This window comes from Carcharhinus amblyrhynchos, unplaced genomic scaffold (assembly GCF_965287045.1).
Source record: "Carcharhinus amblyrhynchos unplaced genomic scaffold, sCarAmb.v2.hapA scaffold_42, whole genome shotgun sequence".
NCBI lineage: Eukaryota > Metazoa > Chordata > Chondrichthyes > Carcharhiniformes > Carcharhinidae > Carcharhinus > Carcharhinus amblyrhynchos.
This window is the reverse complement of record NW_027649783.1, coordinates 3931519-3950276: the sequence shown is the minus strand read 5'-3', so window position 1 is coordinate 3950276 and position 18758 is coordinate 3931519. Positions and strand designations below refer to the sequence as shown.

Here is an 18758-nt window from a genome sequence, read left to right as displayed (position 1 = left end):
ACTGGGGTTTATAGGGAATAAACTGATCGATTATTGAGACCAAACTGAAACAGAACTGGAAACTGAGTGGAGTCTGCACATTCTCCCCGTGTCTGCCTGGGTTTTCCTGCGGGCGCTCCGCTTTCTTCCCACAGCCCCAAGACATGCGGGTTTGAGTCGATTGGATTTGCTCCCAGTATCACAGGGATGAACAGGGGAAATATGTAGGGTTATGAGGATGGGTGAGGGATTGATGTCGGTACAAACTCGATAGGCCGAATGGCCTCTGCATTGTAGGGTTTCGATGATTCTGACACATTTGTTCCATTAACTCTCTCTCTAAAGCCGGAGAAAGGGACCGAATATCAACGCGTCTGAGATCTAAACCCAGAGAAGGGCAGGTAGCAGTTCATTAATTTTAAACATTATTACTCAGACCCAATGATCCACCGGACGTTTGATTTACATTACTCCGTGTCTATCATTAATAATCGGGAAATATAAGAATTATTATTGTGCAAGACGCTGCGTTGTAATCATTGAAGTTAAATTAATGATACAGCTTTTTCACAGAGATTGTGGGTGGCTCTGAAAAGAGCCGTTGTGTTTTGGGGGGTTTCTCAGTCCATTGGGGAGTTTTACTTGGAGCTGGTGTACTTGGTCACCGCCTTTGTCCCTTCCGACACGGCGTGCTTGGCCAGTTCCCCGGGCAGCAGCAGGCGCACGGCGGTCTGGATCTCCCGGGAGCTGATGGTGCTGCGCTTGTTGTAATGGGCCAGGCGGGAAGCCTCACCCGCGATGCGCTCGAAAATATCGTTGACGAACGAGTTCATGATGCTCATGGCCTTGGAGGAGATGCCGGTGTCGGGGTGAACCTGCTTCATCACTTTGTAGATGTAGATGGAGTAACTCTCCTTCCGGGATCTTTTCCTCTTCTTGCCGCCCTTTGCCGGCAGCTTTTTCTGCGCTTTCTTGGCTCCCTTCTTGGAAACCGGCGCTTTCTTCTCATCCACCATCCTCCCACTGAATTTCAGACACACAATCACTGAATGGGGCCCGGAACTCCTCTTTTATAGACCAAAGCACAGGCCTATGCTAATGAAGGATGGCTGGAAGCCCTGTTCCCATTGGTTCATTCACACTGATGGCAATTCGTCATCCTGTCTCTGATTGGTTAGTGTAGATACCCAATCACATTGGTTGCTGCTCAAACCCACAAACTCTCTCAGTTTTCAATCCGTCCTTTCCCCTTGTCCGGCCCCATCCACCCAAACCCCCCTGACTCTCTCACTCCCTCTGCCACACCAGCACATTCTCTCTGCTGCTAATCCCACATCACTCTATCAGACTGCTGATACTCTTCATACATTTCCCCTTCCTCACCAGCACCAACTGCTCCGCTTTACTTCCCCGCCCATCACCGGGAGCTGGCAGGACAGAGTATCTGGGCTCAGACAGGGGTTATTGCGAGAGTTACTGGGCGGGTTAAAGGGGAATAAGTTTGATGAGCAGCAGCCACAAGTCCCACATGTGACACTAACAGTGTGGCTAAAACAGAAAACTGACTGAGAGAAGGAGTGGAATGAGAATTGGACATTACTGACTACAAGGTGTTCAGAGAGGATTAGAGAAACAATCCCGGAGGGTGATTTACTGTTCAACACAATTCGAGTTCTTGGGACCGGAGCGGAGCGGGGTGGGGTGTGGGTGGGGGTGGGGGTGGGGTGGCATTGAGGGATCGGTGCCAGTTAATGAACAATGCGAGAGCGATTCCACAACAGGATACACACATTCTATTTCCAAATGCTTCTCTGTCAGCCCTGTGTGAGTGGGATTCATGCTGTGTCAATTAGTATCTGATATTTCAATGTTGTTTCTATCTCTGTCAGTCTGTGGTCAGTGATATTAAGATTTCATCCAGAAATTGCAATCTCTGATATATGCCCATCTATTTTATTTTCTCTCTAACATTCAGTATTTTAGAGAGTGTGGGCTTTTCAGTATGTTGGTCCTGGGATGTTATTCTGTATTTCATTTGGCACCTGGTGGTTTCTGAAATGGAAAATCTTGTGATTTTTTTTCTAGCTGCGCTTCAGTTTTGGGATTTGTGTGTGTGATTTCACTGCACACTTTTATTTCTGACACGTGGGTAGGTTTTTAATCTGTGTATATCAGTCTTTGGTATAAGGGTGTTGGTATTTTCCCATCATGCTGTTCTATTATTTGGAGTGTGTCTTTCCCACTAATTCTCAAGGTCTCAGTTATTTGCGATATTACAGTTCCCATTGAGGTTGATATTTCCCAGTGACCATCTTAAAGGCTCACATGACAAAGGTTCACAACTTGGACTGTAACAAATTAAATTCGACTCTAACCAACGAATCAACACTTGCCCCTGAGCGTCAGGGGATTAGAAGGGTTACAGGGAAAGAGCCTGGTTTGGACTGTGGTCAATGCAGACTCGATGGGCTGAATGGCCTCCTTCTGAACTGTAGGGATTCTATGAAACGTCACTTAGTCACTCAAACACTAAATAGAGATGAGACACCAGCCTACCTATCATGACTATTAACTTGGGCATGTTCGTTATTCAATATCTCGCACACACTGCTAGTGATGTGTGGATTGTTTATAAGTTCCTGAAACATAAATCTGGATTTCAGTCTATGTCAGTCATTTTCTGCTTTATGACAAAGGGTTTTATTCTGTCCCTCTCTGTTTCTGGCATGGAAGGATTTCATTTTCCTGCTGTCAGTGTGTGTGGTAGGTCTGTGTGTCTTTATTGCAGAATCTGGTAATTGTTGCAATGTGAGTATTATTTTTTGCTGTCAGTGTGAGGAAGATGTGGATTGTACTCTATAGCTGTTGTATTTTATGAGTAGCAATGTTTTATGCTGTTCTTGTCAATCTGCAGATTGCAAATACAGTATTCTGTTTCCTACTTCTTGGTTCTTTGTTTCTATATTAGGTGTCAACAAATCCAGGAAACATAACCTGAGTTGAGGCAAAACGCGAGGAGAAACTTCTTCACTGAGAGCTTGGTCAATCTGTGGAATTCACTACCAGAGAAAGTAGTTCAGGCGAGTTCAAGAATAAATTCAATCTAGCTCTTTGGGCTCCAGGGATAAGGGATATTGGGGGAAGGAGGGATCAGAATCTTGATTCTGATGATCAGCCACAATCAAAACGAATGCTGGAGCAGCTCCAAGGGCCAAATGATCTACTGCTGCTTGTATCTTCTATGATTCTACTATAACAATTCGTGGTGGTCTTATGAAGGTGAAATCAGGATTAGCAAACCTGTTGGAGATCTGAAGATGCAACTAGCATTTTCAGCAACGAGATCAAGAGTAACCAGCTGATGTGGTATATTTACATTTTCAGAAATTAGTTTCCACACAAGAGGTCAATAAATATAATCAGAGCACATGGGGAATACTGGCCTGGATTGAGAACTGGTTACAGGAAAGGAAACAGAGAATAGGAATAAATAGATCATATCAAGTTAGCAGACAATGACAAGTGGGGTACAACAAGGATCAGTGCTTGGACCCCAACATTCACAACCTATATCAATCATTGGGATGCAGTGATTAAAGACAACAGTTGCAACTTTGGAGAATGCACAAAATAAGGTGGAAGTGTGAGTTGTGAGGAGGAGGCAAAACCTCCTCAAGGGGATTTGAAGTGGCTCAGAGAGTGGGCAACAATTTCACAGATGGAATGTAATGTGCAGAATATTCCTTAAATGATGAGAGGCTTGAAAGTGTCGAAATTCAAAAGCACTTGACTGTTCCTGTTCATGAGTTACAGAAAACTAATCTGCAGCTCGAGCAAGCAATTAAGAAGGAGAATGGAATGTTTGTCTTTAATACAAGATGTTTGAATACAGGGGTAAAGATATTTTACTGTAATTATATCGAGTCTTGCTGAGTCAGCACCTGGACTATTGTGTGCAGTATTGTTCTCCTGACCTAAAGAAAAACATGATTGCCATAGAGGAAGTGGAATAAAGGTTCACTAAATGAATTCCTTGGGTGGAGGGATTATTGTCTGAGTAAAAACAAGAAACACCAGGCGTTTATTTCCTGGCATTTAAAAGAATGAGAGGTGCTGACATTCAAACATACAACAATCTTACACGGCTCGATAGGGTAGAAGCAGGAAGTATGTTTTCCCTGGCTGGTGTGTTTGGAACCAAAGGACACAGACTCAGAATAAGGGGCAGCTCATTAGGACTGAGATGGGGAGGAATTATTTCACTGAGTGGGTGATTCTTTGGAATGATCAGTCCAATGGGCTGTGGAGTCTTACTTGTTGATTAAGTTCATGAGTGAGATGGATCAGTTTCTACATATTAGTAACATTAATGGATATGGGGATAGAGCAGGGAAATGGTGTTGAAATGGAAAATCAGCCATGACCTCATTGTGTGACGATATGGGCTCAAAGAGCTGAACGGCCGACTCTTGCTCATAATTCACATCTTTCATTATGTTTCAGGATGGTCATCATTTTGTGACTGTAATTAATGAGAAATGAGCACAAGGTTCTTCCTGTATCCTGTCACAATGTGACTGTGGCTTTAAAAATAGTCATGATGTGGAGATGCCAGCGTTGGACTGGGGTAAACACAGTAAGAAGTCTGACAACACCAGGTAAAAGTCCAACAGGTTTATTTGGTAACAGAGCCACTAGCTAGCGGTGTTTGCCACCAAATAAACCTGTTGAACTTTAACCTGATGTTGTCAGACTTCTTACTGAGCTTTAAAAATAGAGCAGAGCAGGTTCACAGCCAGTGACTGACCCCTTATTTCCCCAAAGACTTTCCACAATTGAAAAACCACATGTCAGGTCAGAGATACAGTACTCTCCACTCACTGGGAAAATGCATCTCCAATAACATAAAAGAATCTCAAATACAAAATAATATTTTGGGTTTCACTTGCACACCAGCTTCAGCATTTACTCCCTCAGCCACTGGAGCACAATGTGTACCATCTGTGAGATACACTGCAACTACTCAGTGAGGCTGAGTGTGGGACTCAATCTCATCACTCCATCTCTTGTAGAGAAGGAGATTAATTTTGTGCAAGTATTGGACACTGTATACAAAAGACATTTTTATCATGTATTTGTCTGTCTGTTGTCAGTCTGCATGTGTGAGATTAGCTGAACATGAATTTGTGACTCAGGCACGATGTCAGTCTCCACTGTTGTATGTTTATATGGGGTGAAATCTGTTCCTGAGTTTGCCATGAAGTCAACATGAGTTTGATTTCAGTTTTGCAGTCTTCAGATTTGAGTAACTACATGAGTGTGTGATTTATACTGTTTGTATCCATCCTGGGTACAGCAGCTCAGAGTTATTTTCCTTCTGTATCTCTGTCCTTGTGGTGCTGTGTATGACAACAGGACTCATTCTGTAAATGTTACTTGCTGATACTGTGTGAGTGTGGAGTTCAATTTGTTTCACTTTTCCTCTGATGAATGTTTGGGTGTAAGAATCATTCTGTAGTTGTCATTCCCAAGTATGTTATGGAATTCCTTGTTCTTCCCATCTGTCTCTTGGGAGTTTGTGAATGTCAGATTAATTTTACATCTGTGATTCTCTTGTTATCTATGCGAGTGTAAGAATCAATCCTCATACAGTTGTTCATTGTGACGTATTGAAATGTGGGATACTTTTGCACTTTAAATAGAACATAGAACATTACAGCGCAGAACAGGCCCTTCGGCCCACGATGTTGCACCGACCAGTTACAAAACAATGACCCACTAACCTAAACCAATCCCTTTTCATCCATAAACCTATCCACGGATCTCTTAAACGCCCCCAAACTAGGCGCATTTACAACTGCAGCAGGCAGGGCATTCCAATCCCTCACCACCCTCTGGGTAAAGAACCTACCACTGACATCCGTCCTATAACTACCCCCCCTCAATTTAAAGCCATGCCCCCTCGTGCTAGATTTCTCCATCAGAGGAAAAAGGCAATCACTATCCACCCTATCTAAACCTCTAATCATCTTATATGTTTCAATAAGATCCCCTCTTAGCCTCCTTCTTTCCAGTGAAAACAACCCCAAATCCCTCAGCCTCTCCTCATAGGACCTCCCCTCCATACCAGGCAACATCCTGGTAAACCTCCTCTGCACCCTCTCCAAAGCCTCTACATCCTTCCTGTAATGTGGGGACCAGAACTGCACACAGTACTCCAAGTGCGGCCGCACCAGAGTTGTGTACAGTTGCAACATAACGCTGCGACTCCTAAATTCAATCCCCCTACCAATAAATGCCAAGACACCGTATGCCTTCTTAACAACCTTATCTACTTGATTCCCAACTTTCAGGGATCTATGTACACATACACTTAGATCCCTCTGCTCATCCACACTATTCAAAGTCCTCCCGTTAACCCTATACTCGACACATCTGTTTTTCCTACCAAAGTGAATTACCTCACACTTCTCCGCATTAAATTTACATGCATTTCAGGCACTGTATTAGAAACCATTTATTTAAATTATAATGCATTGATATTTGTTTGCCATTTGATTTAATTTATCATATGGATTAGGGTACATTTCCCAGTCATGGTTTATATTCAGTAGCTGTTTGTAAGTTGTGCAATGGTATTCAATTTTGAGCTCTGTGAATGGTAACATTTGGATACACAGCCTATGAATTAATTACTGCAGTTTGTAGTAACAGAATTGTCATTACATCTTTCAGTTTGACTCACTGAGATTTTTGGATTGATTTACAAAATGTATCAATGGCTATATTCTGAGGTAATTAATTGCAATTTTTTAGATTCACAACAACATTTTTTGTCTATTCTGGTTATGAATTCTTATTCAATTTGTGACCAACATGTTTTATATCTGTGAGTGGGTGTGTTTTGTTAAAATTCTATGATTAATGTATCTACCTGTCAGTCAAATGTAATATTGAGAAGTTTGCACTTGACACAAAGCTCAGTGTAAATGTGTGTTGGGAGAAAGATACAAAGCAGCTTCAGGTGGATGATATTCCAGCTGCAATGTTCTGAACCTCTCATTACTTCTCAGAACATTGCGAATGGGACATCATGTAGAAAGTGTGAGATTTTCCATTTCCGTAGAAGGAACAGATATTCAGAGTTTAATTCAATGCTAAGAGATTAGAAAGTGTTGATGTACTAGGGGACATGACTATTCTCATTCATAAGTCACTGGAGGCGAACAAGGAAATGAAGCTGGTAATTTGGAAGGTTCATGGTACGTTGGTCTTTATTGTAGGAGGTTCTGAGTACAGGAGTAGTGAAGCCTTGGGTTGACTGGACAGCAGTGTTATTAGATTGTATCTGGAATACTGTGTGCAGTTTGGGTTATTATTGCCTCAGAGGGAGTGTAGTGACCATTCAGCAGATTTGTTCCAGGAATGGCAGGACTGTCTTATGAAGAAAACCTGGGGAAACAGGGCCTGTATTTCACTGAAAACAACAAAGTACTTAAAAGGGTAAACATGGTAGATGTAGGTGAGATGTTTCCCCTGGTTGGGAGCCTAGATACAATTTTAAAATAAGGGCAAATCCTCTTTGGACTGAGATCTGCACTTTTTTAACTCAACTTTGTGACCCTTTGGAATTCTGTAGCTCAGAGGGCTACAGAAGTTCACACACAGGGTGAACATTAATATAGACATTGACAGATTTCTAAATCTCACTGTCATAAAGGGAAATTGGGGATAGAGTGGGGAAAGGGCATGGAAGGAGATGGTCAGCCATAATCAGATTGAATGGTAGTACAGGCTCAATGGGCTGAATGGCCCACTCCTGATCCTATGTCCCACATTGGCAGGGAAGGAAATTAAAAATAAATCCTCTTTTCCTATTCAACTCTTGGATTGAAAAGTTGTCTCTTACCTTGCAAACAGTGTGGGGCTGAATCCTTCTCTTTGTGACAGTGAACCCAATGAGTTGGCAGTATCTCTGTGCTCTGTGAATGATCCTGGAACTGCTTTGTGTTGGAACTGGCTTGATGAAATTGTGCTTGTTCTGAGGAATCATCAGAATCCTTCAAATATCTGCCTGCAACAAGAAAAATAACTAACTAAACTGAGGAACAGATGAAATAAAAGATACAAAAGTTGTTGATATAACTTCACAAATAACAATTATTAGGAACCAGGGTAAAAGGATAAACCTTCAGCACAGACAATATTTGAGATCATTTCAGTAATATACCAAACTGCTTTTACTCACTGGGAGTTTGGGGCGAGTTTAAAACAATTTTGTGACATTCAGAAACAGCCCAATCCGTGCACTGCTGATTGAGTTGAGCTGTGTGAAGCAGCAGTAACTTTTGCACGGGTCAGTTATCAATTTCCAGCTCCCACTTTAACCAAATATCGAAAAATCAACAAGCAGCCACTGTTTAAAGCCTCTCCATCCCACTCCCCACCTGCTGCCTGCAGTAGATCTTGTTTGTACAGCTGCTCTCATGGTTATTGTGCAGTTACATTTCTGCTGTTCATTCTATAATAATAATAACAAACACTGGGAGATAGGAACGAAATGAGGCCCCTTCCCGGCGGTTTGGGAGTGAAAACAGCAATGATGTTGAATAATGAGTTCTTGCCATTGTGTCCCCCTGGCCGTGTTCACAATCTGTCTATGAATTGCCTCCCCCGTTACGAACCTGGTTTTGATATTGCCTCTCCTTTCTGTCCGCCTCCCCCACTTCTCTCCACATTCCACCCCCCCTCCACCACGCCCGCCCCCCCGCCCCCCCCCCCGGCCTTCTCTCCAGGTCAAAGCTTTGACAAAGGGTCACCTGGTCTCAAAACATCAGCTCTTTTCTCTCTTTCCAGATGCTGCCAGACCTGCTGAGATTTTCCACATATTTTCTTTTGGTTACCAGAGACTGACAGATACAGAATGAATTCCACACACCCATTCAGCACCAGAGACTGACAGATACAGATTGAGATCCGTGTACCCTTACAGCAGCAGATGTTAACAGGTACAGAGTTAAACTCACAGTCCCACACAGTACCAGGCACTGACAATGAATGAAAAGTTCACACTCAGACAAAGAAGCCCAGACTGAAAGAAACCACACAATCAATTTCACACTGATGTACAGTCTTAGAGAATGACAGTGACAGGATGAATCTCTTTTACATCCAGTTTCAGAAAGTGACAAGTACAGAATAAATCCAGCACGGTGTATGTGACACATGCACAGTTAAATCAGCACTGCCTTATATTCCCAGAGAGAGAATCAATACAGTCACTCACATACCTCACTATCCAACAGATAAACAGTGAGTCCAACACTCAAATATAGAATGAATCCAACACTCAGATATGATCGCATCAAATCAGATGCATGATTTCCAAACTCACATAATGTAGTCCATCCTTACAAATGATGAGTAAATCCCGCACTCACACCCTGTGTCAGAGAGTGAGTAAATCGCACACTCACACACTGTATCAGAGAGTGAGTAAATCCCACACTCACACGCTGTATCAGAGAGTGAGTAAATCCCGCACTCAGAGAATGAGTAAATCCCACACTCACACACTGTATCAGAGAGTGAGTAAATCCCACACTCACACACTGTATCAGAGAGTGAGTCAATCCCACACTCACACACTGTATCAGAGAGTGAGTAAATCCCAGACTCACACACTGTATCAGAGAGTGAGTAAATCCCACACTCACACACTGTATCAGAGAGTGAGTAAATCCCACACTCACACACTGTATCAGAGAGTGAGTAAATCCCACACTCACACACTGTATCAGAGAGTGAGTAAATCCCACACTCACACACTGTATCAGAGAGTGAGTAAATCCCACACTCACACACTGTATCAGAGAGTGAGTAAATCGCACACTCACACACTGTATCAGAGAGTGAGTAAATCCCGCACTCAGAGAGTGAGTAAATCCCACACTCACACACTGTATCAGAGAGTGAGTCAATCCCACACTCACACACTGTATCAGAGAGTGAGTAAATCCCACACTCACACACTGTATCAGAGAGTGAGTCAATCCCACACTCACACACTGTATCAGAGAGTGAGTCAATCCCACACTCACACACTGTATCAGAGAGTGAGTCAATCCCACACTCACACACTGTATCAGAGAGTGAGTAAATCCCACACTCACACACTGTATCAGAGAGTGAGTCAATCCCACACTCACACACTGTATCAGAGAGTGAGTCAATCCCACACTCACACACTGTATCAGAGAGTGAGTCAATCCCACACTCACACACTGTATCAGAGAGTGAGTCAATCCCACACTCACACACTGTATCAGAGAGTGAGTCCATCCCACACTCACACACTGTATCAGAGAGTGAGTCAATCCCACACTCACACACTGTATCAGAGAGTGAGTCAATCCCACACTCACACACTGTATCAGAGAGTGAGTCAATCCCACACTCACACACTGTATCAGAGAGTGAGTCAATCCCACACTCACACACTGTATCAGAGAGTGAGTCAATCCCACACTCACACACTGTATCAGAGAGTGAGTCAATCCCACACTCACACACTGTATCAGAGAGTGAGTCAATCCCACACTCACACACTGTATCAGAGAGTGAGTCAATCCCACACTCACACACTGTATCAGAGAGTGAGTAAATCCCACACTCACACACTGTATCAGAGAGTGAGTAAATCCCACACTCACACACTGTATCAGAGAGTGAGTAAATCCCACACTCACACACTGTATCAGAGAGTGAGTCAATCCCACACTCGCACACATTACCAGAGATTCACAGTTCCTGAAGGAATCCCACACTCCCGCACAGTCCCTCTGTGGAGAAGGGTCCCTCACACCGACAGCCAGGGGACATTTCCCGGTGGATCTTTCCACACTGAGAAACTGGGCCTGGAGATTCTTTGGAAAATGTACTTCCTGATTGTAGTAAGGAGGTTTGTGATTGGCGGAAACCCCTCAATCTGATTGGTCTGTTTCCGTATCCACTCAAATGAACCCCTGAGAAGTGAGTGGAATAACTTTTAAAATGTCCAATCACAATCATTGCTTTCCCAATTCCTCATTAACATAGATCTGTGGGACTGTCTATTTAATCAGCGCTCGGAAGGGGTTTGCTTTATTTCTGTGTGAAACTGAAGATGGCTGATGAGAAGAAAGCAACCTCGAAACCAGCTCCCAAGAAGGGAGCGAAGAAAGTGATGAAGAAACCGGTAACAAAGGGCGGCAAGAAGAGAAAAAGATCTCGGAAGGAGAGTTACTCCATCTACATCTACAAAGTGATGAAGCAGGTTCACCCCGACACCGGCATCTCCTCCAAGGCCATGAGCATCATGAACTCGTTCGTCAACGATATTTTCGAGCGCATCGCGGGTGAGGCTTCCCGCCTGGCCCATTACAACAAGCGCAGCACCATCAGCTCCCGGGAGATCCAGACCGCCGTGCGCCTGCTGCTGCCCGGGGAACTGGCCAAGCACGCCGTGTCGGAAGGGACAAAGGCGGTGACCAAGTACACCAGCTCCAAGTAAAACTCCCCAATGGACTGAGAAACCCCCCAAAACACAACGGCTCTTTTCAGAGCCACCCACAATCTCTGTGAAAAAGCTGCACCATCTTTTCCCTTATTGAGTTAATGAGAAATCTCTTTCTGGAGGATAGAGATTTGTCCCGTTACAGAATGCTGTGAATGGGACTTCATACCCACCCCTTACACACACTTTCACATTGAAGGGACAATCAAACTGAACTGAGAGCGGATTATAAACCCCAGTCTGGGATTTGTCACGGACAATGAGGAGAAACACCACATCGGAAGGTAATTCTTTAGATTCAGTGATAACTATATTCACAGTTTGGCAGCAGCGGAATTAAATTCATTGTAAAATTATTTGTTCGTTATTTCGGGTGATCTGGGAGCCGCTCCGGGAACAGAGTAAAGGCGGGAATGAAGAGGTTATTCTCGGGCTGATCTGTTTATTCCACAGTTTTCCCAGAGGACGGAATCAGTGAGATTTGTACACACACAGGACCTGAGTCCATTGCAGCGCTTTAAGATCCGCTTCCCCCCCGGGCCCTCCCTATTCTCCGGACACAAAGCTGCCTGTCCCACCGGCGGGATCGGGCCGGGGATTCTCTCCACACTTCCCATTGGAACATTCCCGGCCGCTTTCAGGGGAGAGGATCAGAAATCAGCCGTTTCTCTCTGTCCCTGTGAAGCCTGTGTGAAGGGGGTTGGTTGGGAATCTCTCTGTTTCTGCTTTTCCACTGAGCTGAGATTTGCTCGGTTTTAAATTGCTGAGCGGGGTCTGATTCCCGCCGGTTCCAGATAAGAGATTGAGACATTCAAACTGTTCCTAAAATAGCGGCAGGATTCAGTGAGGGGAAAATACAATAAACAGATGAGAAAGTGTGAGATTGAAATAGTTTCCTGAACATTAAGGCGTTCGGTTATTTTGTATTTTTCCTGCACTGAAATTGGCGGGTTTTTCCCATTTGAAAATGTAAACCAATCAAAACCTCCCATTTCTACTACCTCGCTTTGTGATTGGTCACTCTTGTTTCTATCCAATTCTTAACCAATCAGAGCTGGAGTCTGGCTGCAGCCTCACAAACCGCTCCCAATGATTATTAATAGAGATGAAACTGACCCAATCTGGATTGGAGTTATTCAATGGACTTTGTTTTCACAGAGAAATATTTGAAGAAATCAGATGTTTCCTCCACACAAGTTCCAGGGGAGAGTGTCGCCAACTCCTTCTCACACACAGTCCGGACATTGTCACTGACAGCTCAGAGACACAGACAGCTCATCAGTTCCACACACCCAGACAGCAGGACAGACAGATGTTGTGCCGAAACCATGACCAGTTTTCGTACCAGGATGGCCGAGTGGTTAAGATATTGGACTCCAGATCCAATGGACAGAAGAATCAATACCCCGGATAGTCGAGTTCAAACCCCACTGCTGCTGAATTGGTTTTTAACGCTACAGTCTGTACCCTCTCCTTTCCTGCTCCCTTATGTACTCTATGAACGGTATGCTTTATCTTTACAACGCAAGAAGCAATACCTTTCACTGTATCCCAACAGATCAAATCAAACTCAGTACCATTAATATGGGATCCAAAAATCCCAGTCCAAATTCTCACCTTCTATTGGATCATCCCTGTGTCAGTCCAACAATAGGGCAGCTGTTGCTCCAAATTAAATATCTGATAAAACTCTCAAATGGTTTTTGGTAAAGTTACACAATGCACCTTAATATTGTACTGAGATTCGAGTTAAATACCATCCACATCAGAGGTTTACAGTGGCTGTATTAAGCCCCAGTTTGTGAACTCTCAAATACATTAGATACAAAGCCTAATCTCAAATACATTCTCAGATTGAGATATTATGAGAGCGAGTATAACCTGAGATACAAATTCAGATTCCAGTTGAAAGTTCACCCAGATTATGAAATTAAAAGTTACAATATCAATTTGATAACTATGAGTTGAACTTTAGGTTATTAACTAATCTGAACTCCCCATTCATGCAGAGCTAGATGGAAGATAGTATATGAATTTCAGACCGAGTTCCATTCTACATTCATGTCAAAATTCTTACTCAGAATCAGACTGAGTGTCACAGACAAAATCAATGTGAATAACCTGAGTGCAACTTGCAAAGCAATCCAGTATCAGATTGAAGACTACATTATCTGTCGAGGAAATTCCTAGCTCAGAATAACTCATTTCAACCACTAGTTGGTGAAGGGCTCGCCCCTCCTTAGCAAAGGCCTCTGTTACTTTTCGACTTTCTCTGATTAATGCATGTAGTTTTGTCAAATTTACTACCGGAGGCAAAGGGTCTATGTTATGAATCATTAGGTGTTGCTGCATTTGCTCCCATTGCCCGAATTGATAGGTTCTCTGGCTCTGAGGTTCGTACAGGGTAAATACTCCCTTTACACATTTGTTAATAGGTGGCTTGTACAGGAGTCCGTCTAAATATATAGGCCAGATCCCAGAAACACAGACTTCATTTTCCCCGATTTCTGATATTACCGTGTCATTAGAGGGCCTCAGTTCCCACTGGCATACCCCGGTAGAGTGTTGCATAGAACAGGGTTCGTAAACAGCGGTCTGGTACGGACATACCATCCCAAAAGGCCAGCTAATGCAACCTGTCGAGGAATGGGTCAGGTTCTTTTCGTCCAACCAGCTCCCTTTAAATATAGGGTACCAAAAATTGGCACCAAATAAATGGGGTAGTACTTGGAACTGGCACCAGACCTCCTTCCTAGTACTGTTCACTACTTCCATTGTTACATTGCATCCCTCCAGGTCACACCTAGTGTACTTTGGGCGAGGCCTGACAGTTATATTGCAAGCACTACTCTGTCTGAACCCCAACATTCCTTCCCATGTTTCGGCATGGAAAGATAGGACTTTTCTTTCTAATTCTGCCCGCAGTAGCTGGCGTACTATTTCCTTCATCATACAGTAAGTATACCGGGAGTTTAAGGCTGTCTGGCTCATCAATAGCTTGTCTATTTCATTTTCTACCGCTTCGTTGTGTTTCCAAGTCATTTTGTTAGTTAAGAACCCGGATAGTTGTGCCTTTTGCAAGCCTTTAGTCCATGCATTTCTTATCTTCATTCCTTCTCCTATCAAACCCCCCACTGCCTGTATTTTGTTTTGAAGGGTTTCTATGTCTATGGAGTTTAGGGCCCCCATCCCTGTCCCTATACCTCCTAGCACAGTCCCTACAAGGTCTCTCCTTTTCCGTTTCCCCTCCTTTCTCAAAACCATGTCCAACCGGGTCACATTACAGTTATCAGGTCTCGGCTTCTCATATCTGATCACTACTGTCAGGTTTAGCACATTGGGGGATCTCACTACTGGAGTGCAAGTAGTAAACATCCTTCTTATATGTCCCGTATTGGTCTCTTCTTGTATTGTTTCCTCCAGCCACCATAAGCTACCATATTGGTTGCCTTTTAGACATAAGCTATCACTATCCCTTTCCTTGTTCGGGGTGCTGTTCTGACACCCGTACCAGTGTGTGCGATCTAATTCCGCCTCCAGGAATTCCTTGGTCTCATTATTTCTTGTGTAATTGTGGACCCAATTTTCTCTTAACCACCCAATATCTTCTGTTCTGCTTACATTTGTTTCCACTTGACAGCTCATATTCCCTCCAGTAGTAGTAACCCGCAATGTCATACTACCATTCCGCTGGATTACAAACTTAATTCTGCCTCCACCCACTTTTATCATCTCACATCCCCCTGAACAGTTAGTAATCCATCTACCGGCCGAGCAAGGTAGTTTGCCTTCAAAACTAGTCCTGGCTATGGGTAGGTTTTCCAGAGTCGTGCGGTTACTGCTATCCCCTACCCCTAGCAGGCAGCCCAAAAATAGCCAAATTGTCCCGATCATGTCTTGTTTACCTGGGGTGTTTTTTTTTAGACAAATGTCTCTTTTTTTATCAAGTGAATGTGTTCCAGCCCCCTTTTCCTTTGCTTAAAAGCTTCTACTGCTATCAGCGAGTAATACACACAGCAAACTAAGAAAGTCACAATCATCCACATGTAAAAGACCCAGTTTGGCATGCAAATCCAGTGATCATACATTTGTCCAGTTTTACAGGTACAGCATTTCTTACTGTACGGCAATAGTTCAATTAGTCTCTGTGTCTTTTGGAGGTTTCTACACACTCTGTCCTGCTTCCTTCTTCTCCGGCTCGGGTGTCTGGGTGGTATGGTCTGCAGCGAGTGGCGTGCACCCAATCAGGATGCTTCTCCAGCTTCAACGCAGTTCTGGCAGTTAGCAGCACTTGGTATGGTCCTTTCCACCTAGGGGAGAAAGAATCCTTCATTAGCGTTTTTACGAGGACCTGATCTCCTGGTTTGAAAGGATGCATATTTCCCTCTGTCAGGGGTGCCTGTGCTTTTCTGACTTTGGTATGTAGCCGGGCTGCTGTTTCACACATGGCCTGAGCAAACCTTAAGGTGGTCTCATCCGTCCAAACCAGGGCCACCTTTTCAGGTGTTAAAGGGGGTTTTACCCCTGTGGGCATTGGCCTACCCATTAAAGCCTCATGGGGTGTTAGACCGGTGTTTCGGTTTTTCTGATTTCTGAGCATGTACATCACTATGGGAAGTGCCTCAGGCCATTTCAATCCGGTTTCCTGACAGGTCTTATTTAATGCTGCTTTTATTTCCCCATTCACTCTCTCTACGATTCCCGCTGACTGGGGCTGGTATGGTATATGCAACTTCCATTGGAATCCCAAAGTTTCGGCTAGAGCTTTTACTATTTTTCCCGTAAAGTGTGTAGAAACCTCCAAAAGACACAGAGGCTAATTGAACTATTGCCGTACAGTAAGAAATGCTGTACCTGTAAAACTGGACAAATGTATGATCACTGGATTTGCATGCCAAACTGGGTCTTTTACATGTGGATGATTGTGACTTTCTTAGTTTGCTGTGTGTATTATGCAACCTAATTGCTTATATGAATCTAATTTCTTCTACATTATCTTTCACAATTGTGTTCACACTGACAGATTTAATGCTGGGTAGAAGCTCACTCACATTGTTTGCTTCAAACCTACACATCAGTGGGCTGTTGCTTTGCTGGAAATGTATATGGAATGAATCCAAACTTATAAATAAAATGAAGATCATATGATGAATCCTATACTCACACTGTGTCATAGAGTCTGACAGATACACGATAATTCTCAAACACATGCTCAGTGTTAGATGAATGAATGTCATGCTGCACATACAGCACCAGCCACTGAAAGTTACATCTGATTACCACACTTACATAGCAGGATCCCAGAGTTTGAGTACCAGTAACAGATTCAGAATGATCCCATACTCACACACATTATGACAGTCTGACCAATACACATCATTTGCACCCTTAGAAACAACAGCAGAAATAATCAGGTGCTGAATGAGCCCCAAATTGTGTATGGTACCAGAGACAGAAACATGAATCCTACCCTAATATTCTATCTTTGTGACAGATCAGAATATCTGCCAAACTCATTTCAGAGAATACTGAGAACTGCACTCCCATGTGATTCCAGAAATATTCCTCTTCAGAATTGTGTTTAAATTCATATCCAACAGCACTGACTGATAGTCACACACACAGTAACTGAAATGGACTCTTTAATGGACCCATTTGTTGGAGATAGATTGTTGATAATCAAAGAGGTAAAATGTATTAAGGTTAGACAGGAGTGTGGAGTTGATGTTCAAATCAGATCAGCCATGATGTTATAGAATCGCAGAGCAGACTTGAGTGGTCTATTCCTGCTCAGAATTTGAATGTTCACACACACTATTCTTAAGAGATTCTGAATGAGTCCCAAATTCACTTGCAATATCAGAAAGTAACTGACAGACAAAATCCCTTCCTCAACTCCTGTCCAAACACAGGCTCAAACAAAGACACAACATACACCCTGCAGCAGAAAATGTAAGATACATATGGCATATGATACAGATATATTGCACCAGAGAATGACAGATACAGATTGAATCCAGTCACAGTGAAGGAAGAGCAATATATTTCCAAGTGAGGATGGTGAGTGTCTTGGAAGGGAAGGTCCATTTAATGGTGTTCCTCTGAGTCAATGGCTCTTGTCTTTCTCTAGACAGTAGTGTTCGTTTGTTTGGAATGTGCTACTGAAGGAACCTTTGTGAGTTCCAGTAGCTCATCTTGGAGGTTGTAAGTACTGCTACCACTGTGTGTCAGTGGTCGAGGGCATGTGTGTTTGCAGATGGGGTGTCAATCATGAGGGATGCTTTGTCTGGGATGGTGTCAAACCACTTGGCAAGTGGAGATTGATCCATCACACTCCTGATTTGTGCCTGGTAGATGGTGAACATGTTTGGCAGTCAGGATCTTTGTTACTCACTATGGGATCATGTGTCTCTGAGCTGCCTTGTAGCCATTGTATTACATTGCTAGCCCAGTTCAGTTACTGGTTAAAGGTAATCACTAAGATATTGATAGTTGATGATTCAACGATATATTTTCAATTAATGTCAAGGGACAATGGTTAGGTTCTCTCTTGGTCTTTGTGTGGGACATGTGTGGTGTGATTGTTATTTGCCATTCCGTGCCCAAGCCTGGATACTCTCCAGTTACTGCTGCATTTGGGAATGGACGACTTCAGTAACTGAAGAGTCCTGAATGGTGCTGAACATTCCACAGTCATCAGTCAGCATCTCCAGTTCTGACCTTCTGGTGGAAGGGTCTGGGACAGTAACTTGACAAACTGGGGAAATGATCTCTTGAGGATGAAATGACTGACCACCACAACCATCTTGCTTTATGCTGGATAAAGTTCCAACCAGTGGAGAGGTTTCCATGGTTCCCATCGACTTTCCTTTTGCTGAGGATCTTTGATGTTTAACTCAGTCAAATCCTGTTTTGATGTCAAGGGTAGTCACTCTCATCTCACCTCAGAGGATGGTTAGTCAGTGGAATCCCTTTCCCAGACAACAGTTGAGGCTGGATCATTGAATATGTTCTAGGCTGAATTAGACAGATTATACAAGGGAGTCAAGGGTTGCTGCAAAAGTTTGAAAAGTAGGATTGCAGCCACAATTACCTTAGTTATGATCTTTTTAACCCATTTGTTGGACATGGGTATCACTGGCCTGCACTTATTGCCCATCCACATATCGAGTCAACACATTGTTGTCGCTTTGGAGCCACATGAAGGCCACACACGGTAAGTTCA

At 43.4% G+C, this 18758-nt stretch overlaps 2 protein-coding genes across 2 annotated transcripts; one reads left to right on the top strand and one right to left on the bottom strand.

Moving 5' to 3' along the window:
* Positions 1-544: 544 nt before the first annotated feature.
* LOC145335818 (histone H2B type 1-M-like) lies at positions 545-1128 on the bottom strand. Its single transcript, XM_080181543.1, has one exon. It carries the CDS (start codon positions 993-995, stop codon positions 618-620), a length of 378 nt encoding a protein of 125 aa, XP_080037669.1. The 5' UTR covers positions 996-1128; the 3' UTR covers positions 545-617.
* Positions 1129-11120: 9992 nt separating this feature from the next.
* Positions 11121-11601, top strand: LOC145335976 (histone H2B-like). The gene has a single exon (XM_080181710.1). The coding sequence runs from the start codon at positions 11144-11146 to the stop codon at positions 11528-11530; it is 387 nt and encodes a 128-aa protein (XP_080037836.1). The 5' UTR covers positions 11121-11143; the 3' UTR covers positions 11531-11601.
* The last annotated feature ends 7157 nt before the right edge of the window (positions 11602-18758 follow it).

Bases quoted from the DNA above. Each gene is read 5' to 3' on its own strand.
- LOC145335818 (XM_080181543.1), bottom strand. From the start codon at position 995: ATGGTGGATGAGAAGAAAGCGCCGGTTTCCAAGAAGGGAGCCAAGAAA.
- LOC145335976 (XM_080181710.1), top strand. From the start codon at position 11,144: ATGGCTGATGAGAAGAAAGCAACCTCGAAACCAGCTCCCAAGAAGGGA.